The following is a 27,103-nucleotide window of genomic DNA, read 5'->3' as shown; positions in this document are numbered from 1 at the left end:
TGGAATTACAAAAATTACAAATACCTAACAACCTAAGACCTGCATAAGAAAAAGTTTTAATATTTATTTTTCTAACCTGAATAGTCCAACTGATAATCATTTAGAAAAACAAATCGCAGTCCCAAATCACAACTTCATATTTTATAACGAAGATAACAGATTAACATACTTGATGGAAAGCATGGATCATCAGGGTAGGTTTCTCTATCATATAAGAATGGATGATAACGGATAATCCCTTCCACTACACCGTCTCCTTCAACATGAGCTTTGAATTCAAAACTGTCAGCTGCTGTGTTTACATACAACGTCTGCATGTCGTCTTGTATTTCCCTTAGGTTGACAATCTTAGGTACCTTCCCTTTTTCAAACATAGAAATCTAAAATAAAAATGAAACAAAAATAATTAAATTCCATGGTACCTTTACTTTCGTTCTCAGCTATGATTCAACAATAGAATAAGCAAAAATTCTGTTTATTTGTACAAGTAATAATCTGGCTTCATGAAATATATATATTTATATATGAGTTAAACAGCTTTAAGTAGCATCTCAATAAGGAATATACTACTAAAAAATACAATATAAGCAAAGAAACAGCAAATCAGAGCTGAAGGACAGAAAAGTCACAATAATTCAAGGTTTCTTGCTAGAGGTAGGAAGTGGGACAACATTGTATGTGAAATTCTAACACGTGGGTTAGGGTACTGAGAATCCAATACTCAAATGCTCTGTGGCGCTAAATCTTGTCACCATCATACAACTTCTACAAACAAAAGGAAAGCTATGTTATCTCCCTTTACCTCCATGCTTCAAGAGATGACTGACGTTCAGTAACAATGCATACCTCTACAGAAGAGAGACAAAAAAGGATAAACCAAGCACTACAGTAAATAAAGGTTCAAGAAAAATACATCTAGGAAAAATCTCTTTAGTTGGATATCAAACAATCAAAGTAGTTTGGTAAAAAACAAGGAGAGAAGTTGTCTAATTATCGAGTGTTTTTTATTAGCCCAAGTCATTTAGAACTGAAACAAATATCTCATAATTTTTAATATTTTAAGATAGATTTTTTTCTTACTTCAATATCAATATTGTTGAAAGGTTCAACTTCTTTTGATGTTCGTATTTCATTTCCTTTTGGGCCATGAATATAGTAATGATAAATATGCCTAAAAGAGAGAAGAATAATTTTATACTTTTAATTCACATAAAATTATAGTTAATGTAATCTTCTATCAAAAAATTTTAACACTATTTACTAGGTATCAAGCACTTTATTAAGCATTTTTAAACACATATTCCATTAAATGGTAAAAACAATTGAGATGCAGGTATTATTGCATCTCATTTTACAGATATAGACCCTGGGGTGCAAGGAGCATACGAAAGTTATCTGACATCACAGAATAGTTAGGAAGCTGCGGGCTTCAACTCAGGTCTTCCCAACTTTAAAGACCATATACACCACTTCCAAGAGGAATAATTCATCAAATAAATATAAACTAGACAGAAAGAGTCTATAATGCTACTTGCCAGGTACACTCCAGAAAGGACTCAATTATCGGGGGTAAACTGAATTCGATATCTAATCTCAATACGAGAATATCATTCTAGAACAGCAGTCCCCCACCTTTTTTGCACCAAAACCAGTTTCACGGAAGACAATTTTTCCAGGGATGGGAGTTGAAGGGGGGTGATTTGGGATGAAAATGTTCCACCTCAGATCAACAGGCATTAGAGTCTCATAAGGAGCACGCAATATCTCACAAGCACAGTTCACATTAGGGTTCATGCTCCTATGAGAAATCTAGTGCTGCCACTGATCTGACAGAAGGCGGAGCCAGAAGGTAATGCTCACTCAGGCCCACCACTCACTGTGGGGCCAGGTTCCTAAAAGGCCACAGATGGGTACCAGTTCACAACCCGGGCATTGGGAACCCCTGTTCTAGAACATTCATCTCTCCTCTCCTATAGCACTGAGACAATCTTATCCTAATATTCCAAAAACAAAACTACTAAGTTTGACATCATCTCACTGAAAACCAACACTCTGGAAATCAACACCTCTTTATTTTTTAAGAAAAGGTTTAAAAAGATTATATTTTGGTAATGTTGTTCAGGATTATAAAATACCATGTCTTTATTCGCAAAATAGAAATTTGCAATATTTCTTCATAATCGTTCTTTATTAGAGCAAGAGTATATTTAAATTATGTGTTAATGTACACTGAGTTCCTTTAATAAAAAGAAACTATAAAATAGCTAATAAAATAAGTACTTGAAGAAAACTGCAAAGTCCTATTTAAATACCTTGGGTAACAGGGATAATAAACAGAAATATTCAACAAGAAAAAAGGTATTCCTAAAATCAACTTTATCTTCCCATAAAAAAATTTTTTTAATTCTCTTAGCATATAATTATGTATAAAATTGAGACTCTCAAATTAAGAGCAACAGTCTTTTGGGTAAATGTAAAAAGATGCATCTTTAAAATACGAATTTTGAGCAGATGTACTCATTTTGCAAGTCTCAGTAATTCAGACTAATGCAAATCAGGGAAACAATACAGTAAATCGTACATACCACATAGCTATAAAAAAAAAAAATTGGGGGGCCAGGCGCAGTAGCTCACACCTGTAATCCCAGCATTTTGGGAGGCCAAGACGGGCAGATCACGAGGTCAGGAGATCGAGACCATCCTGGCTAACACGCTGAAACCCCGTCTCTACTAAAAATACAAAAATTAGCCAGGCAAGGTGGCGGGCGCCTGTAGTCCCAGCTACACGGGAGGCTGAGGCAGGAGAATGGCATGAACCCAGGAGGCAGAGCTTGCAGTGAGTGGAGATCACGCCACTGCACTCCAGCCTGGGCAACAGAGCAAGACTCTGTCTCAAAAAAAAAAAAAAAAAAATTTTTAGGCCGGGCACAGGGGCTCATGCCTGTAATCCCAGTGCTTTGGGAGGCTGAGGTGGGCGGATCACCTGAGGTCAGGAGTTCAAGACCAGCTTGGCCAATTACGGCGAAACCCTGTCTCTACTAAAAATACAAAAATTAGTCGAGTGTGGTGGCACGCGCCTGTAATCCCAGCTACTCGGTAGGCTGAGGCAGGAGAATCGTTTGAACCCAGGAGGCGGAGGTTGCAGTGAGGTGAGATTGCGCCATTGCACTTCAGCCTGGGCAACAAGAGTGAAACTCTGTCTCCAAAAGAAAAAAATTAGAGCCATTAAATAACTATTCCTCTGATTTGGTCTAATGGAATATAGAGTCCCTACAAGTTTTACTGAAATAAAAACACATGATTATTTTCAGCACTAATGTCATATAGGCACATACATACATATATTTTTTATTTTAATAGGCTTGATGCATTCATTCACTTAACAAACATCTGAGCATCTACCATGTAGCAAGTATTCTTCTAGTAGACATTGGAGACACAGCAGTGAATTTAACGACAAAAATAAATATATATGGTATGGAATATTATGATAGGTGCTATGGAAAAGAAGCACAAAACGGGGTCATGGAAGTGATATAGTGCTCAATTTGACAAATTGTGAAGTTCATTTTTAATTTTATAGTATTGTCAAAATCCTGTGCCTCAAATAATGCTCAGTACACTAGAGATGATCTATAAATACTTACAGAATAAATGAATAGAGAGCTGTTTTAACACCAATATCAGAGTACTGGATAATATCAGAGTACTGGGAAGAAAATGAGATAGGAGCAAAAAGGATACCAAAGAGGCTTCAATGTATCTGTAATATTTTCAGTCTTAAAAAAGTTAAGTAGCAACATTTCCTAAACCAAATACAATTACTTACGCTAACTGTCGTGTCCAAAGGTGGAAATAATTTTTCAAGTACTGTATGTGTTCTGATTGTACCCCTGTGATAACCACAGCAGTAAAGCTATCTTTTTCCTTCTCCTCTATGATAAGATTATGCAAAAATCTTTCATCATCATTTGTAATGTGAACAGAATCAGAGGGCTACAAGAGTGAACAGAAATATAACAGATTAAATCATCTAAATTATAATTATACAAATAGCCATTGCATCAAATATTAATGAGATTTACTTGGAGTTTCACAAACAGGCTTCAGAAAAGCTTTTGGAGGAAACTGGCCCAATACAACAAACTGGCTGAGTATGTGACAACACTGTGAAGACAAGGGAACTTTCACACAGACTGCTAAACTAGCATGCATAAAGAGCACCCTATCTTATAATGATAAACCAATTTTAGAATCATAAAGGAAAAGGTAAAGACAAATACCGAGTTTTAAAATGCCTTAAAAAATTGAGGCCACTTACCCTCGGGTGGAATGAACCCCTGCTTGGGAGACCTACCACTTAACTGGGTCAGGACCAATGTCTAGCCCTTCACGTTCAAGAAAACTACAGGGCAGGCTGGACACAGCTAGCTAAGCCCAAACACATTGTGCTTAAAGGTAAAATCATCCTGGACACCAGTCCACTTTCAGAGAAAATCTAAATATTCTTTGGAAGGGAGGTAGTAGGGGAATTTGAGGATAAAATTACAAACTTCTCAGTTTGTAGTATGAGTCTATGTTTTAAAAAATTGCAGGTCGGGTGCGGTAGTTCACTACTGTAATCCCAGCACTCGGGGAGGCTGAGGCGGGCAGATCACCTGAGGTCAGGAGTTCAAGACCAGCCTGGCCAACAAGGCGAAACCCCATCTCTACTTAAAATACGAAAGCAGCCAAGCGTGGTGGCACGTGCTTGTAATCCGAGCTACTAGGGAGGCTGAGGCAGGAGAACCGCTTGAGCCCAGGAGGCTGAGGTTGCAGTGAGCCAAGATCGCGCCACTGCACTTCAGACTGGGCAACAAGCATGTCTTAAAAAAAAAAACAAAACAACAAAAAAAACATGGTATGTGCGCACACGTGTGTGTGCATGTGTGTGTATGCGTATACAGTCATGTGCCACATACCATTTCTGTCAACAATTGACTGCAGTGGTTGCATAAGATGATACAATATTGTAAAATTAGTGTACCTTTTCTATGTTTACATATGTTTAGCTACACAAATATTTACCATTCTGTTACAACTGCCTGGGGTAACAAGCTGTACAAATTTGTAGATTAGGAGCAGTACCCTATACCATATAGCCTAGGTGTGTAGTAGGTTATGCCATCTAAGTTTGTGTAAGTACACTCTATGATGTTCACACAGCAACAAAATACCCTAATGATACAGTTCTCAGAATGCATCCCTGTCCTTAAGTGATAGGAGACTATATCTACTGTGTATGTTGCTATATACATTTAAAAACTGTGGAAATAAAAACAGATCAAACTATTCAATCTAGGAAATCAGTTGATTTTTAAAAATAAGTATGTATGATTACTTGCTTAACTAAAAACAGTGTTACAGCTCTTTTAGAATTTGTCTATCAAATTCTAAAATTTCTGATTAAAAAATAATAAATCCTTAAGACCATACCCATTCAAAACCATTCTAATGCATCTCTATACACTAAATTGCTAATATCACAGCTACAATATATACAAGTAACACTTCATACACTTTGAGTCAGTAGATTAGTATGAATTTACTAATGATGCAAATTCATTATCCAAATATTTATCAAGCATCTTCTGTAAGTCCTATGCCTCAACTTGGGCCTAAGGAAGACAGGTTCAAGATATATAAGACAGTGCCTTTGTGCTCTACAAATTCCATCTGGTAGGAAATGAAAAAACAAATGATTACAAAACAATATGCCATTATGTATGAAGATATGAACCAAGAGCTACACAGGTAAAAAGAGGGTGACAGTCACCCAGCAGATGACTGAATAACAACATTCCAGACAAATGAGAACATGAATTCAAGAGCATAAAGGAAATAAGGTAGTTTTAGGATATATGATAAACGTATGATAAAAGATAAGGCGGGATGGCTGAATTAGAGCAGTGGAAAGTGGGTGGAAGAGAGGATAGATGAAAGAAAATAATATAAAAGACAAAATTAAATGTGCTGAATGATTAACAAAAAGGATTACCAACTTTAACTGCATGGCTAGTGGATGCCATTAATTGAAAAGGGTAGTTGAGAGGGAGATAGGAGAAAGAGGGAATAAGAAAGGTTTACGGATAATATTTGATCTCTTTCTTTTAAGAGACAGGGTCTCTCTATGTTGCCCAGCTGGTCTTGAACTCCTGGGCTCAAGAGATTCTCCCTCCTCGGTCTCCCAAAGTGCTAGGATTACCGGCATGAGCCACTGTGCCCAGCCAATATTTGACTTCAAAGGTACCAAAAGTGAGTTATTCCTCAAATACCTAAGAAAGAACATCTAATTGAACCTGGAAATGAGTGTACTGGACATGATCAGTTGGTATTCATCACCCATTCCTACTACCTTTTACTGTACTCTCTTGGGCTGCAGAGGTTGGAAGGGAAAAAAATATATACTGTTTGGTTGTGGATGCAAATTACATTTCACCAATTAGACATACTAGCCAAAATCTGGATGCCAAAAACGAAGCAGAGGCTATTTCCTGAAGTTTCTTAAAGGTTTTCTGTTATCATACAAGGCACTGAAAGATCAGTAACCAGGTTTCAGGTTTAAAGTGTCAAAAGGCCACTGCAGCCCTAGTTATGGCCAGAAATTCTGTTTTCCTGTCGTGGAGCAACTGTGGCAGTGAGAACATTCCAACTTTTGGATCACAGATACAGCAGTGAGTTCCTGAATTCCAGACCCAGTGGTGGTCCTCCAACTGAATGATTATAGCAAATGTTGCAGCATCCCTCCAGGATTAACTTCAGAGTCTTAGCATCATTCTTGAAGGCTTAGCCCATAACTCATTCCTTTGGCCCTTCCAATAATCAGGTAACCATCTGATTCCCTCTGTTAGGTATTTTCTGTTTAAAGGGCCTAGCATGGTTTGTTTCCTTTATTGAAGCTAGCATGTTTCAGTGTTTCAGTCTTGAGAAAACTTTTCAAACGAAACACAGATTTGAGAGCTTTTGACATAAGTAGCAAATACACATCTTTAGAAAAGGCAAGACTATTGACTATAGAACAAGAACCAGAGATACAAGGCCAACAAAAATAGGCTGGAAAAGACTGGTCATAAAAGGAAACGGACCAGGTACTTGTTGGTACCCAGGAAATGTTTGTTGGGAATCCTAGCACTTTGGGAGGCCGAGGTGGGCGGACTGCCTGAAGTCAGGAGCTCAAGACCAGTCTGGCCAACATGGTGAAACTTCGTCTCTACTAAAAAAAAAAAATAGAAAAAAATTAGCTGGGCGTGGTGGCATGAGCCTGTAATCCCAGCTACTCGGGAGGAATTGCTTCAACCAGGGAGGCAGAGGTTGTGGTGAGCTGAGATCATGCCACGGCACTCCAGCCTGGGCGACAGAGTGTAACTCCATCTCAAAAAAAAAAGTACAAATTCATTATCACAGCTATTAAACTATAACAATCTCAACTAAGGAAAAAAATTTTTAATTCAGGTAAGATATTATGCAAAGATATTCATGGCAATGTCTTTACAATTATTGTAAAATCCTTTAAATAAGCCAAATGCTCAACAGAATCATGAAATTATGTTACATTCATGGAAGGAAATGTTATAAAGCTATTAAAAACTGCTGTGTATCAAAGCAATTTGTAAGATGGGGAAATACTCAATGTGTTAATTTTTAAAATGTGGGATCAAAACTATTAAGTATATATTTTAAAAAGCTGAATTAGAAGGAAATTCACCAAAATGTTTCAGTAGGCTTCTCTAGGACTTGGGAGTATTTTTATCTTCCTTATGCTTTCCAATAAAGTTCCCTACAAGTTATTTTAGAATCAGAAAATCAATGTTTTAAAAGTTCGAAATTACTTTTTAAAAATTTTGTATTGTTTTTGAGACACTCTTGCTCTATCACCCAAACTGGAATGTAGCAGCATGACCATAGCTCACTTGCAGCTGGGCTCAAGTGATCCTGCCACCTCAGCCTGCCAAGTAGCTGGGACTACAGGTGCATACACCAGCACACCCGGCTTTTCTTTTTCTTTTTCTTTTTTTCAGTAGAGACAAGGTCTCCTATGCTATAGAGGCTGGTCTTGAACTCCTGAGCTCAAGCAGTCCTCCCACCTCAGCTTCCCAAACTAGTGGTACTACAGGACTGAGCTACCATGTCCAGCCCCAAATCACTTTAAAATAAAGATTTTCCCGTAACTCCCACACTTTCGGAGGCCAAGGTTGGAAGATTACCTGAGTCCGGCAGTTAGAGGCTGCAGTGAACTGTGATAGCATCACTACACTCTAGTCTAGAGGGACAGAGTGAGACTCCATCTCTTAAAATAATAAGTAAACTAACTAAAGATTTTAGATTAAAAATCATGTTTCAGGCTGGGCATGGTGGCTCACGTCTGTAATCCTAGCACTTTGGGAGGCCGAGGTGGGCGGATCACTTGAGGTCAGGAGTTCAAAACCAGCCCGGCCAACGTAGTGAAACCCTGTCTCTAGTAAAAATACAAAAAAAGTAGTGGGGTGGGTGTGGTGGCAGGCGCCTGTAATCCTACAATCCCAGCTACTCAAGAGGCTGAGGCAGGAGAATCTCTTGAACCTGGGAGGTGGAGGCTGCAACGAGCTGAGGTTGCGCCACTGCACTCCAGCCTGAGCGACAGAGTGAGACTCCATCTCAAAAAAAAAAAAAAAAAAAAAATCATGTTTCAAACAGAGTTGAAGGGATACACAATAAATATACCATTTACTTGCCACTAAGATTCAAATTTGTTAACATTTTGTCTTATTAACACAAGAATTTGAATGTAAACTGGTAACAGCAATCTCTCATTTATTTCTCTTAAGGTCCAATTTCCTGAAAGTACATTACCCTATTACTGTTTTTCTACTCTATAATTTTATTATATAACAAAGATTTTAAAACTCAAATTCAGACCAGGGAAAAAAGTTTACAATCCTACAAGCAATTTACAGAAAGCTTAGTAAGCTTTATGAGACAACTTGTCTGAAGATTTTGGCTTGAGAAAGCCCATTTTTGTTGCTAGCATGACTAAAGGAAAGGGTAACTATGAAAATTTCATACCTTCAAGTTAAGTTCTGTCCTACCGTCTATCCAAAGGAGTAAATTTATAATTGTGAGTTAAAAATGTATTGTACCTTTCTGTTTCTAATATATCCACTATATATTGCCTCTTTATTTTTCTCCTTCTTCTCAAAATCTTCTTTAGAAAGCACAAGCTCATGAACATCTTGGGAATCTGCAGGTTTGCTTATCATCTGTTAAATATTAAAAAGAGTACTTTTTAAATTCCTAATAAACTGGTTAATGCATTTAGACAGAGTCAACTTCAAAATATTTTGATCAACTTTCATTTCTACGAAATCTTTTTATACTTACTCTGGCTGATTGTCCAACAAAGAAGACAGCTTGCTTGCCCCCAACACCAAAATAGGAAATATCACTATTTAAACTGCGTGGCACTGGTACTGGACGAACATATCCTGAATGATCACTAAAATAAAACATTACATTAATGCAGTGATTTTAAACAAGCTAGTTAAGTGTCAAAAGAAACTGTCATTGCACTTGTATTCAGTGTTAATGAAATGATCACCATGCCTGCAAACACCCCTAACTGAAAGGTGAAATAATCAGTGTCAAGACATCCACTCCAGTTCATCTCAAAGTGTAGTCCCCAGGCCAGATGCATTAGCTTTACCTGAAAACTTTGAACGAAATGTACATTCTTGGGCTCAGTCCTACTAAATCAGAAAATCTCTCACCAAACAGGACTAAATAAGTATTTTTATTATCCTTATGCCTCTAAAACTTTCCTTCAAAACTGTTTGCTACTTCAAAACTTCCTAAAATATTGTCTGAAGAATAATGGTAATTACAGCAAAGGAGAGTGTCACTTCCATATATCATGATAAATGAATAGCTCTGAGGGAACACTGCACCATAACAACATTCTGAAGAAGAGGCAGGCACCACTGGTCTTTCAAAATATAGGCAAAGTCTCCAGGGACATCATCCCCCAATATCAGAAAGAAACAGAATGAAAGTGAAGCTGGAACCACTATTAAACTCAATGGAAAGATTAAAGAGCAGGTATGACAAAGCTGGAGAGAATTAGAGAACAGAAAGATGCAAAGAATGTAACCACAGGAAACAAAGAAAAAACAAAACTGAAAGTATCAAAGTGGTGTTAAAAGACATAAATGACCAAAGGAAAAATATCTCACACAAGATTAAATGTAGTTCTAGAAAGAGAAGGGACGGAGAACAGAAAACAGCTGTAAATATGCTGGAACCAGTATGACATGGCTTCACAGATCCAAGAAAACGAAAAGAGCCCAAACAAGATACATAAAAAGAAATCAACATCACTGTAAACACCAAAAACCAAACAGAAGAACTAGAAAATAGGCTGAGAGATAAGACAGGATAAAATAGATTAGCAGGCTTTGACAGTGACAGTATAAGACAGAGAGGAATATTATCTCTGTAGTGCCTGAAAAAAATCTAACCTAAAATTGTCAACTAGAGAAAAATAAAGCATTTATAGATAAAAACCAAAGTAATTTACCACCAGAAGACTTGTTCTAAATTAATGTTTCTATAAGCACAATCTAACATACAAGAGGTCACCATAATACAATACATACAAAAATAATTTTTTAAAGTACTACATATGAGACATTTACTGGTGTGGTGAAAAAGTGGTATGTGTATATTGCTGAATTTCTAAAAAGTCACACTTTAAATACCTTCAATAACAAAACTGTCATTTCAGGAAGAGAGTGACCAAAGCTAATGAAGTCCTTAAGTTGGGGGAAGTAAAATACTTTTAATCCTGAAATCTAAATATGCATGATAAAATTTCAAAGAAGATCGGAGAAGATATAAATTCTAAAATATTTTAAAAGGTGGATCAAGAAAATGAAACAGCAGAAGACAATAAATTTAAGAGAAAACAAACAGAAAAAAAGAATGGGATAACCAAAAACATTTTAATTGGTATAAAAAGTCCTATCCTCATATATAAATAATCAAAATAAACATAAAGACAACATTGAGCAGGTAGGACACTGTAATACCTGAGATACAAAACAACAAAAGCACCCAAAAGAGTATTCCCTCACAATACCCCCTCAACATCTACAATCACATCCCCACACAACACACACAAACTGTCGACACAAAATAACACACACAAAATGCCTCCCCACACAGCCCTGCATTTATACAAAGCACCTCACACAATACACAAACATATCACTACTTTGTTTTTCTTTTTTCCACTTTTTTTTTTTAACTATACTTTAAGTTCTAGGGTACATGTACATAACGTGCAGGTTTGTCACATATGTATACTTGTGCCATGTTGGTGTGCTGCACCCATCAACTCGTCAGCATCCATCAACTCGTCCTTTACATCAGGTATAACTCTCAGTGCAATCCCTCCCCCCTCCGCCCCCCCATAACAGGCCCCGGTGTGTGATGTTCCCCTTCCTCAGTCCAAGTGATCTCATTCTTCAGTTCCCACCTATGAGTGAGAACATGCGCACACCACCACTTTCAACAGAAACATACACCACGATGCTAAAAAGAATACACACTGATGAGTAAAAAAAAAAATCTTAAGTCAGAGAAAAACAGACAATATGTTCTGAGATATAAAGATAAGACTGACAACAGATTTCTCCTTATAAATGATGTAAGCTGGTAGAAAACTGAGTGACATATTTAACATATAGGTTTGAGTACCCCTTATCCAAAATGCTTGGGACCAAAAGTATTTCAGATTTCTGATTTCTTTTCCAATTTTGGAATAGATGCATTATACTTACCACCTGAGCATCCCAAATTTGAAAATGCAACATCTGAAATGCTCCAATAAGCATTTCCTTTTTTAAAAATTATTATTATTATACTTTAAGTTCTAGGGTACATGTGCATAACGTGCAGGTTTGTTACATATGTATACTTGTGCCATGTTGGTGTGCTGCATCCATCAACTCGTCAGCACCCATCAACTCGTCCTTTACATCAGATATAACTCTCAGTGCCATCCCTCCCCCCTCCCCATGATAGGCCCCAGTGTGTGATGTTCCCCTTCCCGAGTCCAAGTGATGTCACTGTTCAGTTCCCACCTATGAGTGAGAACATGCGGTGTTTGGTTTTCTGTTCTTGTGATAGTTTGCTAAGAATGATGGTTTCCAGCTGCATCCATGTCCCTACAAAGGACACAAACTCATCCTTTTTTATGGCTGCATAGTATTCCATGGTGTATATGTGCCACATTCTCTTAATCCAGTCTGTCACTGATGGACATATGGGTCGATTCCAAGTCTTTGCTATTGTGAATAGTGCCGCAATAAACATACGTGTGCATGTGTCTTTATAGCAGCATGATTTATAATCCTTTGGGTATATACCCAGTAGTGGGATGGCTGAGTCATATGGTACTTCTAATTCTAGATCCTTGAGGAATCGCCATACTGTTTTCCATAATGGTTGAACTAGTTTACAATCCCACCAACAGTGTAAAAGTGTTCCTATTTCTCCACTTCCTCTCCAGCACCTGTTGTTTCCTGACTTTTTAATGATTGCCATTCTAACTGGTGTGAGATGGTATCTCATTGTGGTTTTGATTCGCATTTCTCTAATGGCCAGTGATGATGAGCATTTTTTCATGTGCCTGTTGGCTGTATGAATGTCTTCTTTTGAGAAATGTCTGTTCATATCCTTTGCCCACTTTTTGATGGGGTTGTTTTTTTCTCGTAAATTTGTTTGAGTTCTTTGTAGGTTCTGAATATTAGCCCTTTGTCAGATGAGTAGATTGCAAAAATCTTCTCCCATTCTGTAGGTTGCCTGTTCACTCTGATGGTAGTTTCTTTTGCTGTGCAGAAGCTCTTTAGTTTAATTAGATCCCATTTGTCAATTCTGGCTTTTGTTGCTGTTGCTTTTGGTGTTCTAGACATGAAGTCCTTGCCCATGCCTATGTCCTGAATGGTATTGCCTAGGTTTTCTTCTAGGGTTTTTATGGTATTAGGTCTAACATTTAAGTCTCTAATCCATCTTGATTTAATTTTCATATAAGGAGTAAGGAAAGGATCCAGTTTCAGCTTTCTACTTATGGCTAGACAATTTTCTCAGCACCATTTATTAAATAGGGAATCCTTTCCCCATTTCTTGTTTCTCTCAGGTTTGTCAAAGATCAGATGGTTGTAGATGTGTGATATTATTTCTGAGGACTCTATTCTGTTCCATTGGTCTATATCTCTGTTTTGGTACCAGTACCATGCTGTTTTGGTTACTGTAGCCTTGCAGTATAGTTTGAAGTCAGGTAGCGTGATGCCTCCAGCTTTGTTCTTTTGACTTAGGACTGTCTTGGCAATGCGGGCTCTTTTTTGCTTCCATATGAACTTTAAAGCAGTTTTTTTCCAATTCTGTGAAGAAACTCGTTGGTAGCTTGATGGGGATGGTATTGAATCTATAAATTACCTTGGGCAGTATGGCCATTTTCACGATATTGATTCTTCCTATCCATGAACATCGTATGTTCTTCCATTTGTTTCTGTCCTCTTTTATTTCACTGAGCAGTGGTTTGTAGTTCTCCTTGAAGAGGTCCTTTACATCCCTTGTAAGTTGGATTCCTAGGTATTTTATTCTCTTTGAAGCAATTGTGAATGGAAGTTCATTCATGATTGGGCTCTCTGTTTGTCTGTTACTGGTGTATAAGAATGCTTGTGATTTTTGCACATTAATTTTGTATCCTGAGACTTTGCTGAAGTTTCTTATCAGCTTAAGGAGATTTTGGGCTGAGACAATGGGGTTTTCTAAATATACAATCATGTCATCTGCAAACAGGGACAATTTGACCTCTTCTTTCCCTAACGGAATACCCTTTATTTCTTTCTCTTGCCTGATTGCCCTAGCCAGAACTTCCAACACTATGTTTAATGGGAGTGGTGAGAGAGGGCATCCCTGTCTTGTGCCAGCTTTCAAAAGGAATTTTTCCAGTTTTTGCCCATTCAGTATGATATTGGCTGTGGGTTTGTCATAAATAGCTCTTACTATTTTGAGACATGTTCCATCAATACTGAATTTACTGAGCATTTTTAGTATGAAGGGCTGTTGAACTTTGTCAAAGGCCTTTTCTGCATCTATTGAGATAATCATGTGGTTTTTGTCTTTGGTTCTGTTTATATGCTGGATTACGTTTATTGATTTGCGTATGTTGAACCAGCCTTGCATCCCAGGGATGAAGCCCACTTGATCATGGTGGATAAGCTTTTTGATGTGCTGCTGGATCCGGTTTTTGCATTGATGTTCATCAGGGATATTGGTCTAAAATTCTCTTTTTTTGTTGTGTCTCCGCCAGGCTTTGGTATCAAGATGATGTTGGCCTCATAAAATGAGTTAGGGAGGATTCCCTCTTTTTCTATTGATTGGAATAGTTTCAGAAGGAATGGTACCAGCTCCTCCTCGTACCTCTGGTAGAATTCAGCTGTGAATCCATCTGGTCCTGGACTTTTTTTGGTAGGTAGGCTATTAATTATTGCCTCAATTTCAGAGCCTGCTATTGGTCTATTCAGGGATTCAGCTTCTTCCTGGCTTAGTCTTGGGAGAGTGTAAGTGTCCAGGAAATTATCCATTTCTTCTAGATTTTCCAGTTGATTTGCGTAGAGGTGTTTATAGTATTCTCTGATGGCAGTTTGTATTTCTGTGGGGTTGGTGGTGATATCCCCTTTATCATTTTTTATTGCATCTATTTGATTCTTCTCTCATTTCATCTTTATTAGTCTTGCTAGCTGTCTATTTTGTTGATTTTTTCAAAAAAACAACTCCTGGATTCATTGATTTTTGGAGGGTTTTTTGTGTCTCTGTCTCCTTCAGTTCTGCCCTGATCTGAGTTATTTCTTGCCTTCTGCTGGCTTTCGAATGTGTTTGCTCTTGCCTCTCTAGTTCTTTTAATTGTGATGTTAGAGTGTCAATTTTAGATCTTTCCTGCTTTCTCTTGTGGGCATTTAGTGCTATAAATTTCCCTCTACACACAGCTTTAAATGTGTCCCAGAGATTCTGGTATGTTGTATCTTTGTTCTCATTGGTTTCAAAGAACATCTTTATTTCTGCTTTCATTTCGTTATGTATCCAGTAGTCATTCAGGAGCAGGTTGTTCAGTTTCCATGTAGTTGAGCGGTTTTGATTGAGTTTCTTAGTCCTGAGTTCTAGTTTGATTGCACTGTGGTCTGAGAGACAGTTTGTTACAATTTCTGTTCTTTTACATTTGCTGAGGAGTGCTTTACTTCCAATTACGTGGTCAATTTTGGAATAAGTGTGATGTGGTGCTGAGAAGAATGTATATTCTGTTGACTTGGGGTGGAGAGTTCTATAGATGTCTATTAGGTCTGCTTGGTGCAGAGATGAGTTCAATTCCTGGATATCCTTGTTAACTTTCTGTCTCGTTGATCTGTCTAATGTTGACAGTGGAGTGTTGAAGTCTCCCATTATTATTGTATGGGAGTCTAAATTTCTTTGTAAGTCTCTAAGGACTTGCTTTATGAATCTGGGTGCTCCTGTATTGGGTGCATATATATTTAGGATAGTTAGCTCTTCCTGTTGAATTGATCCCTTTACCATTATGTAATGGCCTTCTTTGTCTCTTTTGATCTTTGATGGTTTAAAGTCTGTTTTATCAGAGACTAGTATTGCAACATCTGCTTCTTTTTGTTTTCCATTTGCTTGGTAGATCTTCCTCCAGCCCTTTATTTTGAGCCTATGTATGTCTCTGCATGTGAGATGGGTCTCCTGAAGACAGCAGACTGATGGGTCTTGACTCTTTATCCAGTTTGCCAGTCTGTGTCTTTTAATTGCAGCATTTAGTCCATTAACATTTAAGGTTAATATTGTTATGTGTGAACTTGATCCCACCATTATGATATTAACTGGTTATTTTGCTCGTTAGTTGATGCAGTTTCTTCCTAGCCTCGATGGTCTTTACATTTTGGCATGTTTTTGCAATGGCTGGTACCGGTTGTTCCTTTCCATGTTTAGTGCTTCCTTCAGGGTCTCTTGTAAGGCAGGCCTGGTGGTGACAAAATCTCTAAGCATTTGCTTATCTGTAAAGGATTTTATTTCTCCTTCACTTATTAAATTTAGTTTGGCTGGATATGAAATTCTGGGTTGAAAATTCTTTTCTTTAAGAATGTTGAATATTGGTCCCCACTCTCTTCTGGCTTGTAGAGTTTCTGCCAAGAGATCTGCTGTTAGTCTGATGGGCTTCCCTTTGTGGGTAAGCCGACCTTTCTCTCTGGCTGCCCTTAAGATTTTTTCCTTCATTTCAACTTTGGTGAATCTGGCAATTATGTGTCTTGGAGTTGCTCTTCTCGAGGAGTATCTTTGTGGCGTTCTCTGTATTTCCTTAATTTGAATGCTGGCCTGCCCTACTAGGTTGGGGAAGTTCTCCTGGATGATATCCTGAAGAGTGTTTTCCAATTTGGTTCCATTTTCCCCCTCCCTTTCAGGCACCCCAATCAGATGTAGATTTGGTCTTTTTACATAATCCCATACTTCTTGCAGGCTTTGTTCATTTCTTTTTCTTCTTTTTTCTTTTGGTTTCTCTTCTTGCTTCATTTCATTCATTTGATCCTCAATCACTGACACTCTTTCTTCCAGTTGATCGAGTCGGTTACTGAAGCTTGTGCATTTGTCACGTATTTCTCGTGTCACGGTTTTCATCTGTCAGTTTGTTTATGACCTTCTCTGCATTAATTATTCTAGCTATCAATTCTTCCACTCTTTTTTCAAGATTTTTAGTTTCTTTGCGCTGGGTACGTAATTCCTGCTTTAGCTCTGAGAAGTTTGATGGACTGAAGCCTTCTCTCATCTGGTCAAAGTCATTCTCCGTCCACCTTTGATCCGTTGCTGGCGATGAGCTGCGTTCCTTTGCAGGGGGAGATGTGCTCTTATTTTTTGAATTTCCAGCTTTTCTGCCCTGCTTTTTCCCCATCTTTGTGGTTTTATCTGCCTCTGCTCTTTGCTGATGGTGACGTACTGATGGGGTTTTGGTGTAGGTGTTCTTCCTGTTTGATAGTTTTCCTTCTAATAGTCAGGACCCTCAGCTGTAGGTCTGTTGGAGATTGCTTGAGGTCCACTCCAGACCCTGTTTGCCTGGGTATCAGCAGCAGAGACTGCAGAAGATAGAATATTGCTGAACAGCGAGTGCACCTGTCTGATTCTTGCTTTGGAAGCTTCCTCTCAGGGGTGTACTCCACCGTGTGAGGTGTGGGGTGTCAGTCTGCCCCTAGGGGGGGATGTCTCCCAGTTAGGCTACTCAGGGGTCAGGGACCCACTTGAGCAGGCAGTCTGTCCCTTCTCAGATGTCAACCTCCTTGTTGGGAGATCCACTGCTCTCTTCAAAGCTCTCAGACAGAGTCGTTTGTGTCTGCAGAGGTTTCTGCTGCTTTTTGTTGTTGCTGTTGTTGTTTAGCTGTGCCCTGTCCCCAGAGGTGGAGTCTACAGAGACAGGCAGGCTTCCTTGAGCTGCTGTGAGCTGCACCCAGTTCAGTTCGAGCTTCCCAGTGGCTTTGTTTACCTACTTAAGCCTCAGCAATGGCGGGCGCCCCTACCCCAGCCTCGCTGCTGCCTTGCGGTTAGATCGCACACTGCTGTGCTAGCAATGAGGGAGGCTCCATGGGCGTGGGACCCTCCCGGCCAGGTGTGGCATATAATCTCCTGGTGTGCCCGTTTGCTACGACCCTTGATAAAGCACTGTATTGGGGTGGGAGTTACCTGATTTTCCAGGTGTTGTGTGTCTCAGTTCCCCTGGCTAGGAAAAGGGATTCCCTTCCCCCTTGCACTTCGCAGGTGAGGTGATGCCTCGCCCTACTTCAGCTCTCGCTGGTCAGGCTGTAGCAGCTGACCAGTACCAACTGTCCGGCACTCCCTAGTGAGATGAACCTAGTACCTCACTTGAAAATGCAGAAATCACCGGTCTTCTGTGTCACTCGCGCTGGGAGTTGGAGACTGGAGCTGTTCCTATTCGGCCATCTTGCTCCACCCCCCAACATGACACATTTCCTTAAGTGTCATGTTGGTGCTCAAAAAATTTTGGATTCTGGAGCAGTTCAGATTTTCTATTTTTGAATTTGAGATGCTCAATTGTACTTAAATTTTGTGAAAGTCAAGTTCAAACTAGATGCTCAGCAAAACTATCTTTGGGGTTTGGGGGGAAGAGAGAGATCGTATCAGACATACAAAATCTGGAAAAAATTCACCAAGAACAGACTGACGTTATAAGAGAATGTTTGGAAAGATCTTCTCAGAAAGGAAAACAATACTGGATAGATTTACACAAAGGAATAAATACAAGCTCTAGTAAACATAGTAAATATGTGGGTAAACATAAACTGGTTCAGAGACTCAGATTTTGCATGCAAACGTTCATAGCAGCATTACCAAAAGACAAAAGGTAGAAACAACTTGTGTCCATTCATCTACGAACTGATAGACAAAATATAGTATGGTTGTACAGTGAATAATTGTTCAACCATAAAAAGGAATGAAATTCTGATACATGCTACAACATGGATGATCCTCGAAAATTATGCTAAGTGAAGTAATTCACAGATGACAAATACTGTTTAACGACAAATACTGTACACTTCCACTTAAATGAGGTACCTTGATTAGGTAAATTCATTGAAAACAGAAAGTACAATAATGGTTACCAGGGGCTACGAGTGAGAGCAATGGGGAGTTACTGTTTAATGAGTAAAGCTTCAGTTTGGGGGTACAGGGTGAAAAAACTTTAGGAATACATAATAAAAATAGTTGTAAAAGACTATGACTGTAATTAATGCTATGGAATTATACACTTTAAAATGGTTATAACTGCAAATTTTATGTTATTTATATCTTACCACAATTTTTTAAAAGAGAGCTGCTTTAAAAAGGGACAGAACAGTGTGCTGTTGGAATACAGAGCAGATGTGTATAGTTTAGCAAGAAAGGTCAGGAAGTTGAGAAGAAGCCTTTTTACATTAAGGAGAGAGGCAAATGATTATTTAAAGCTAAATAACAATACTGTACTTTGACATTGATGTCAAAGTAAAACGTATAAAAACAAAAGTACAAAGACCAAGATAGCATAAATGGAAGTATACTGTTGTGATGTATTTATATGTGAAGTGGTTTAGAATTACTTAATACAGACTGTGATAAATTAAAGAGTTATACTATGAATCCTAGAGTTTCCAGTAAAGTAACAGCTATAGTTAATAAGCCAAAAAGGAAATAAAATGGAATCTCTCTCGCTCTCGCTCTCTCTCTCTCTCTCACACACACACACACACACACACACACAATGAATCTGCAATAAGGCAGGAAAAAAAAAGAAAATGGGAACGAAAAATAGACAGGAAAAATAAAAAATTAACAAAGATGGTAAACTTAAATCTAAACACATCAATAATCCAATTAAAAGCAACTGATCTAAACACTCCAATTAAAAGGCAGAGAGTGTTAAATATTAAGACACAAATATCCATTGCCTAAAAGAAACCCTCTTTAAATATAAAGAGACAATAGGTTAAGAGGTTGGAAAAAGATTTACCATTTTAACACTAATGAAAAGAAAGCTAGAGTGAACATATTAACACCAGACAAAGTCAATAAAAGACACCAGGAAATGAACAAAGAACAATTAAACAAATAAATGGGTAAATAAAATAGACTATCACTCTTTGTATTTTTACATTTAATTACATTATAGATGTAATAATATCCAGTATTATTTTCATTTCTGGATAATGTAATAATAACCAGCATTGTTTTCCTTTCTGAAGATCTTTCTAAACATTCTTTTATAATTTGAGTCTGTTCTGCATGAATTTTTTTCAGATTTTGTATGTCTGATAGAATCTCTCTCTTCCCCCCAAAACCCAAAGATAGTTTTGCTGAGCATCTAGTTTGAAGTTGAACATCTCAAATTCAAAAACACAAAATCTGAAATGCTCATTATACATTCAATTACATTAAATGTAATAATACAAAGACACTAAATGAAACTGTAAGTGTGGTTATAAAACATGACCCAACTATATGTTGTCTATAAGAAACCCATTTCATATATAATAATGAAGGTAGGTTAAAAGAAAATGAATGAAAAAATATATAGCATGAAAACACAAATGAAAATAAGCTGGGATGGCTACATTAACAGGTAAGGTACACTCCAAAGCAAAGAAAATAACCAGTGACAAAGAGCAAAACTACATAATGAATTAAAAGGTCAACCAAAAAGGCACAGAAGGCATAACAATGCTTGGAGACTTCAATATCCCTTAGTTACTACCACATCGAAAATTCTGCAAGGATACAAAGATATGAAGAGTATCATCAACCTATAGAATCTAACTGACATTTTCAGAACATTTCTCCCAACAAGAGCAAAATACACCTTCTTTTCAAAGACACATAGAAAATTCACCTACAGGCCAGGCGCGGTGGCTCAAGCCTGTAATCCCAGCACTTTGGGAGGCCGAGACGGGCGGATCACGAGGTCAGGAGATCGAGACCATCGTGGCTAACACAGTGAAACCCCGTCTCTACTAAAAAATACAAAAAAACTAGCCGGGCGAGGTGGTGGGCGCCTGTAGTCCCAGCTACTCGGGAGGCTGAATGGCGTGAACCCAGGAGGCGGAGCTTGCAGTGAGCTGAGATCCGGCCACTGAACTCCAGCCTGGGCGACGGAGCGAGACTCCGTCTCAAAAAAAAAAAAAGAAAATTCACCTACATAGATAACATCCTGGATCATAAAACCCAACAAATGTAAAACAGCTGAAATCACTTAAGAGTACATTATCTAGCTATCATAAGATTGAACTTGAAATCAATAGAAAGACAATAGGAAAATCTGTTGTAACACTTACAAATTCATGCACTTTTAAAACAATCCATGGGTTAAATACCAAGTTGCAAAGAAAAAAAGTAGACTGAACTGAATGAAAAAGAAAATACTGCGTAACAAAACTTGTGAGATGCTACAATTTGTTTCCCAGAATTATGATTAACCAAAGTCTATGAGCTAATGTTTATTAAGAAGAAAAAAGTAAATGAGTTCTAAGAATTCAGTTACTATGGCAATATTTCTAGGAAATAAGTTGAAAATACCTTCTGGTATTTTCCTTAAAATATTTCTGGGAAAATATACATAAGATCAGAGAAGGGAGAAGCTCACTGATAAAATACAACATATATACATCAAGTCACACAAAACTAAAGAATTCTCTCCACTAGTTAGAAATGCACACAATCAAAAAAAAATCCCTTTTTCAATCCAAATGACCCATGCAAACCAAATCTAGGCAACAACTCTATCACGGCAAGTAAGGCTGAGAATATTTATTTCAAGACAGTCTCAGACTTGTGTTAATGAGTCTAGAAAAATTCCTATATCCACTCAAGGACCATATAAATATCCCTTCATGAACATAAATAAAAGTAGAAAAATACAATTTCAAGGAACAGTTTTACACCACAGCAGTCCTCTGGAGAACTAGGAAATTAAGCTCCTTCAGGAATAAATTTACATCAAAGTCCAAAAAAATTTCAGAAAATATCTTAATTCATATTCTTCATACAATGAAAGAGGACACTTAATCTTTGGGAAATTTTGATGGGAACAAAACATAAGAGGTGTTTCAAGTAAGAAAAAGTATCAGGGGTCCGGGCACAGTGGCTCAACGCCCATAATCCCAGCATTTTGGGAGGCTGAGGTGGGTGGATCACCTGAGGTCAGGAGTTCAAGACCAACCTGGCCAACATAGTGAAACCTCATCTCTACTAAAAATACGAAATTTGCCAGGCGTGGTGGTGCGCGCCGATAGTCTCAGCTACTTGGGTGGCTGAGGCAGGATTGCTTGAACCTGGGAGGCAGAGGTTGCAGTGAGCTGAAATCACGCCACTGCACTCCAGCCTGGGGCTGACAGGTGGGACTCTGTCTCAAAAAAAAAAAAAAAAAAAGAAGAAGAAAGAGTGATCAGGGAAGATGATCAAATTAGTAAAAGGAACTACCTAAATGATTGCCAGGAAGCCAGGGTAGAGTAACTATGTATATATCTCACTATCTTGAATTAACAAAGGAGAAAAAAAAACACCAAAATTAAGAAAGCTCCATCTCTAACAAAACTGGCCACCAATCTCTATCAGAGCCTCTGGAATAAATGTGCCAGACACATGGAAATGACCAAATTAAAGTAGGGTGTTTAAATGTTACAAACGTATTCCCTACATTTGAGTAAATACAAATATTAGAAAGTAAAAGCTCATCTTAATTTGCTGAAAACCAATGAAAACAAACTAGCTTTTTCTTTAGGAATATTAGGAAAAATCCTGTTGGGGGTCCATTTCTACAACTTAAAATAAATATGGCATGGGTCACATAGCATTTTTACTTATTTATATTTCAAAAAAACAGCTCTGAGTTGAGAGCCTTTTATTTGATGAGCAAGTTGGAAGTGCAGAAAGAGTGGCACTGATCCAACACATACCTGAATCCAGGTATGTGGACCTAACTAATGTCATACCTCTCCCCTACAAAATAATTATACACATACTGTTATAATTATGTTCCAGATATCCAAGTTAACTTCTAAAGTAGAAATTCTTATAGTGCCCAAGTTATGAGAGAATTTTCTAGGTTTATGTAACGTTATATATCCTTTTTTATTGAGAGACAGAATCTCACTCAGTCGCCCAGGCTGGAGTGCAGTGGTGTGATCATGGATTACTGTAGCCTCGACCTCCTGGTCTCAAGCGATCCTCCCACTTCAGCCTCCTGAGAAGCTGGGGCTACAGAGGTGCAAGCCACAACACCTGGCTAATTTTTTTTTTTTGAGATGGGGTCTCACTCTGTCTGTCACCCAGGCTGGAGTACAGCGGCACGATCTCGGCTCACTGCATCCTCCATCTCCCAAGTTCAAGCGATTCTCCTGTCTCAGTCTCCCGAGTAGCTGGGGTTACCAGCACACACCACCACACCCAGCTAATTTTTGTATTTTTACTACAGAGACAGGGTTTCACTATGAAGGCCAGGCTGGTCTTGAACTCCTGACCCCAGGTGATCCGCCCACCTCGGCCTCCCAAAGTGCTGGCATTACACGCGTGAACCACCGTGCCTGGACCACACCTGGCTAATTTTTAAAAATATTTTTTGTAGAGGTGGGTTCCCATTATGTTGCATAAGCTGGTCTCAAATTCCTGGGCTCAAGCAATCTTCCTGCCTCAGCTTCCCAAAGTGCTGGCATTACAGGTATGAGCCACTGAGTCCAGCTTATTGTCCTATATCTTAACAAGGGTTTGAGATACACAAGTGTATGTACTTGTCAAAAATCAGTAAACGAGTGAACACTTCCAGAATGGTGGCATAAGGACTTCCAAGAATCCACTCACTGATGAAAGCAATGAGAACGCCTGAAAAAAACATCAAATCAATCAGCAGCAACTGCTTATCATAACAGCTGTCTGAAGCAATGAAAACAGTTGGAGAAAACAAGAATCTGACCAAAAATATACAAGGAAAAGTTGGGGTATGCGAGGTCTGCAGGGTGTTTTAAAAGCTTCAACATATTCACTAGAATCAGTAAGGTCACTCCCATGTGCAGGGCTAAACACATGTTCAAGAAAGAATTGAGAAGGTCCTAATAATGACTCACCTCTGGCTTACCTTGAGGTTCACTATAAGCAAGAAGTAAAAGTAAGGCAGAGTTGTCAACTCTGCAACATTAACACTAAAAACATACCCCACTATGCACACAAAGCCCCTCAGCAAAAGCTGGGAGACTTAGTGGTTCAAGGCATTTAAGATAATGTTTGATCATTAGCTGACCACAAAGCTAACTAATCAGAAACTTCAAGGGTAACACAAGGATACAGACTTAACAGTGTTCGTTCGGGGAAGCCACGACATAAACAAACAACAGATGCAACAACAAGTCTTGGGGAATGGGGTGGTATCAGATTTCCAGAGTTACTACATTGTATTATAATATGACCAGTTCTCAATAAAAAATTACAAGCCATGCAAAGAGATATTAAAGTATGGTTCACACACAGGAAAAAGAACAGTTGGTAGAAACTGTGGCAGAAGAAGTTCGGCTATTTTAAATATATTCAAAGAACAGAAACTATGTATAATGAACTAAAAGAAAGTATAAGAAATGTATTTCACCAAACAGAGATTATCAGTTGGGTTAGAAATCATAAAAAAGAACTGAATAGAAATTCTAGATTTGGAAAAAACAATAACCAAAATAAAAAAACCACTTAAGAGACTCATGAGCAGATTTGAGTTGGCAGAAGAATCCATAAACTTGAAGGTAGGATGATTGAAATTATTTAGTTTGAGGAACAAAAAGAAAAATGAAGAAAAAAGAACAGACCTGTACTACAGAACACCATTAAGTATATGGATAAGAGGAGTCACAGAAGGAAAGGAGAGAAAGAATACTTGGAAAAAAAAATGGCAAAAAACTCCCAAAATTTGATGAAAAACTTTATTCTATATATCTGAGAAGCTCAATGAACTCTAAGTAGGATGAATCCATATCCACACCTAGACACATCAGCATTAAACTGTCAAAAGCCGGAGACAAAAAGAGAACCTCAAAAGCAGTGAGAGAAGCAATCTGTTACACGGAAGGGATCCTAAAAAGATTTAACAGCTAACTTCTCATCAGAAACCATAAAGTCAGAAGGCAGTGAGCTAACATATTCAAAGTGTTGAAAGACAAAGACTGTCAACCAAGAGTTTTTTACCCAGCACAAACAGCCTTCAAAAATAATGGAAAGGCGCCAGGTGTGGTGGCTCACGCCTATAATCCCAATACTTGGGAGGCCGAGGCAGGCAGATCACAAGATCGAGTTCGAGAACAGCCTGGCCAATATGGTGAAACCTTGACTCTACTAAAAATACAAAAGTCGGGCATTGTGGTGTACGCCTGTAATCCCAGCTACTTGGGAGGCTGAGGCAAAAGAATCGCTTGAACCAGGGAGGCAGAGGTTGCAGCGAGCTGAGATTGCGCTACCACACTCCAGCCTGGACTAAAGAGCGAGACTCTCTCTCTCAAAAAAAAAGGAAATATTAAGACATTCTCAGATAAAAAGTGAGAGAATTCGTCATTAGCAGATCTGCCCTAATGGAGCCCTAGACAAGAGAGTCCTTTGGGCTAAAATACCAGGATATTAGAAAGTATTATAACCCAAATACACATGAAGAAATAAACAGAAAATAAGGTAGCGGTAATTACATAATTAGAAAAGACAAGCCAGGGGCAGCGGCTCATGCCTGTAATCCCAGCACTTTGGGAGGCCGAGGCAGGTGGATCACCTGAGGTCAGGAGTTCAAGACCAAACTGGCCAACATAGTGAAACCTCGTCTCTACTAAAAACACAAAAATTAGCCGGGAATAGTGGCATGTGCCTATAATCCCAGCATGTGCCTGTAAGCTCAGCCCAGGAGGCTGAGGCAGGAGAATCACTGGAACCCAGGAGGTGGAGGCTTCAGTGAGCCAGGATCGTGCCATTACACTCCAGCCTGGGCGACAAAGCAAAGGATCTCTCAAAAAAGGAAAGAACGAACAAACAAGACAAGACAAGACAGTACAAATGCATTATTTGCAACTCTTCTATCTGATTCAAAAGATCAAGACATAAAATAGTAAGTATAAAACTTTAGTAACAGGGCTCTAATGTGTAACGATCACATTTATATGAAAATAACAGTACACACAAGTGGGAGGAGAACAAAGCTAAGCAGGAGTGGTTTTTATATACTATAGATATGTCATTGGCATTAATCCAGACTGTATTGTTATAAATTAAGATGCTGGTTGTAATCCCTAGAAAAACAACTAAAAATGTAGATTAACAACTATTGGCTGGCTGCGGTGGCTCACTCCTGTAATCTCAGCACTTTGGGCAGCTGAGGCAGGTGGATCGCTTGTGCTCAGGAGTTGGAGACCAGTCTGGGCAATACAGTGAGATTCCACCTCTACAAAAAATTAGCCAGGTGTGGTGACAAGCACCTGTGGTCCCAGTGACTTAGACTCTGCTCACTGCAGAGGTTGCAGTGAGCCAAGATAGCACCACTACACTCCAGCCTGAACAAAAGAGCGAGATTTGTCTCAAACAGAAAAGCAAAAAACAAAAAAACAAACAAAAAATCTATTAAAAGAATATTAGTGGTTGCGAGGAGATAGTAAGTGACTACCAGTTAATACAGGGTCTCTTTTGGAACTGTAAAAGGAATTAGTGGCGATGGTTGCACAATTTTGTTAACTCAAAACTACTGAACAGTATGCTTTAATACTGTCAATTTTACGATATGTAAATTTTATCTCCATAAAAGATCAATTCAATTAAGATAAATTTAAGACAGATATAAGCAATTAACTGTATAATATGTGAATTTTACATCAAAATTAAAAATTTTGAACCCTAGAAAATAATACGGACACTTTCAAAACTAGGAAAAAGTATACCGATATTTATAACTTGTTTTGAACTGTATTAAAAAACCAGATAAACTAATGGTGGGACAGATATATAAGGAGTCAAGCAACTATCAACGGTAAAACCTAGGTGGGAGTATATGGGTATTTCCTGTAGAATTTCAACTTTTCTGTATGTTTTTAAATGTTCATAATAAAATACTAAAGAAAAAAAAACAGCACTGAGGAAACACTCAGATCCAGGTTGTAGACCACTCTACAAGAAAACTAGCCTAAACACTACAGAAAAATTAAAATATTATGAAAAACACAAAAGCTAGGCAAACTATCATAGAATGAAGGAGACCAGACATGACAACAGAAAAAAAACTTATGAAAATCTTATGTTAAATATTTTTGCACTAATGATAAATTTCTTAGATGTAATAATGATTTTGTAGTTATGTATGAGAATCCGCTTGTTCTCAAAATACACATGCTACAGTATTCGGGAGTGAAATGTCACAAACTGACAGCAGTGTACTTTCAAATGATTCAGAAAAGCAAAGTATGTGTGTGCAAGTGTGTAGACAGATCATAAATGT

At 38.2% G+C, this 27,103-nt stretch overlaps 1 protein-coding gene and 1 pseudogene across 3 annotated transcripts in view; one reads left to right on the top strand and one right to left on the bottom strand.

Annotated features, from left to right (window-relative positions):
* Positions 1–27,103, bottom strand: part of SMCHD1 (structural maintenance of chromosomes flexible hinge domain containing 1) — a 151,870-nt gene that overhangs the window by 105,746 nt on the left and 19,021 nt on the right. For all 3 annotated transcript variants that reach the window (XR_002735005.3, XM_023228532.3, XM_023228533.3), the window contains exons 6-10: positions 9,397–9,511; positions 9,156–9,275; positions 3,830–3,996; positions 1,081–1,171; positions 170–380 (exon numbers count right to left, since the gene is read on the bottom strand). Coding sequence is in view for 2 of the 3 variants with exons in the window: in XM_023228532.3 (XP_023084300.1) it covers positions 170–380; positions 1,081–1,171; positions 3,830–3,996; positions 9,156–9,275; positions 9,397–9,511 (704 nt within the window). In the remaining variant the exon portion in view is untranslated. The remainder of the gene's footprint in view (positions 1–169; positions 381–1,080; positions 1,172–3,829; positions 3,997–9,155; positions 9,276–9,396; positions 9,512–27,103) is intronic.
* On the top strand, positions 5,396–5,430 carry LOC111553628 (annotated as a pseudogene).

Source organism: Piliocolobus tephrosceles, chromosome 18 (genome assembly GCF_002776525.5).
Source record: "Piliocolobus tephrosceles isolate RC106 chromosome 18, ASM277652v3, whole genome shotgun sequence".
NCBI classification, from domain to species: domain Eukaryota; kingdom Metazoa; phylum Chordata; class Mammalia; order Primates; family Cercopithecidae; genus Piliocolobus; species Piliocolobus tephrosceles.
The sequence above is the reverse complement of the archived record's forward strand: the minus strand, read 5'-3'. Positions and strand labels throughout refer to the sequence as shown.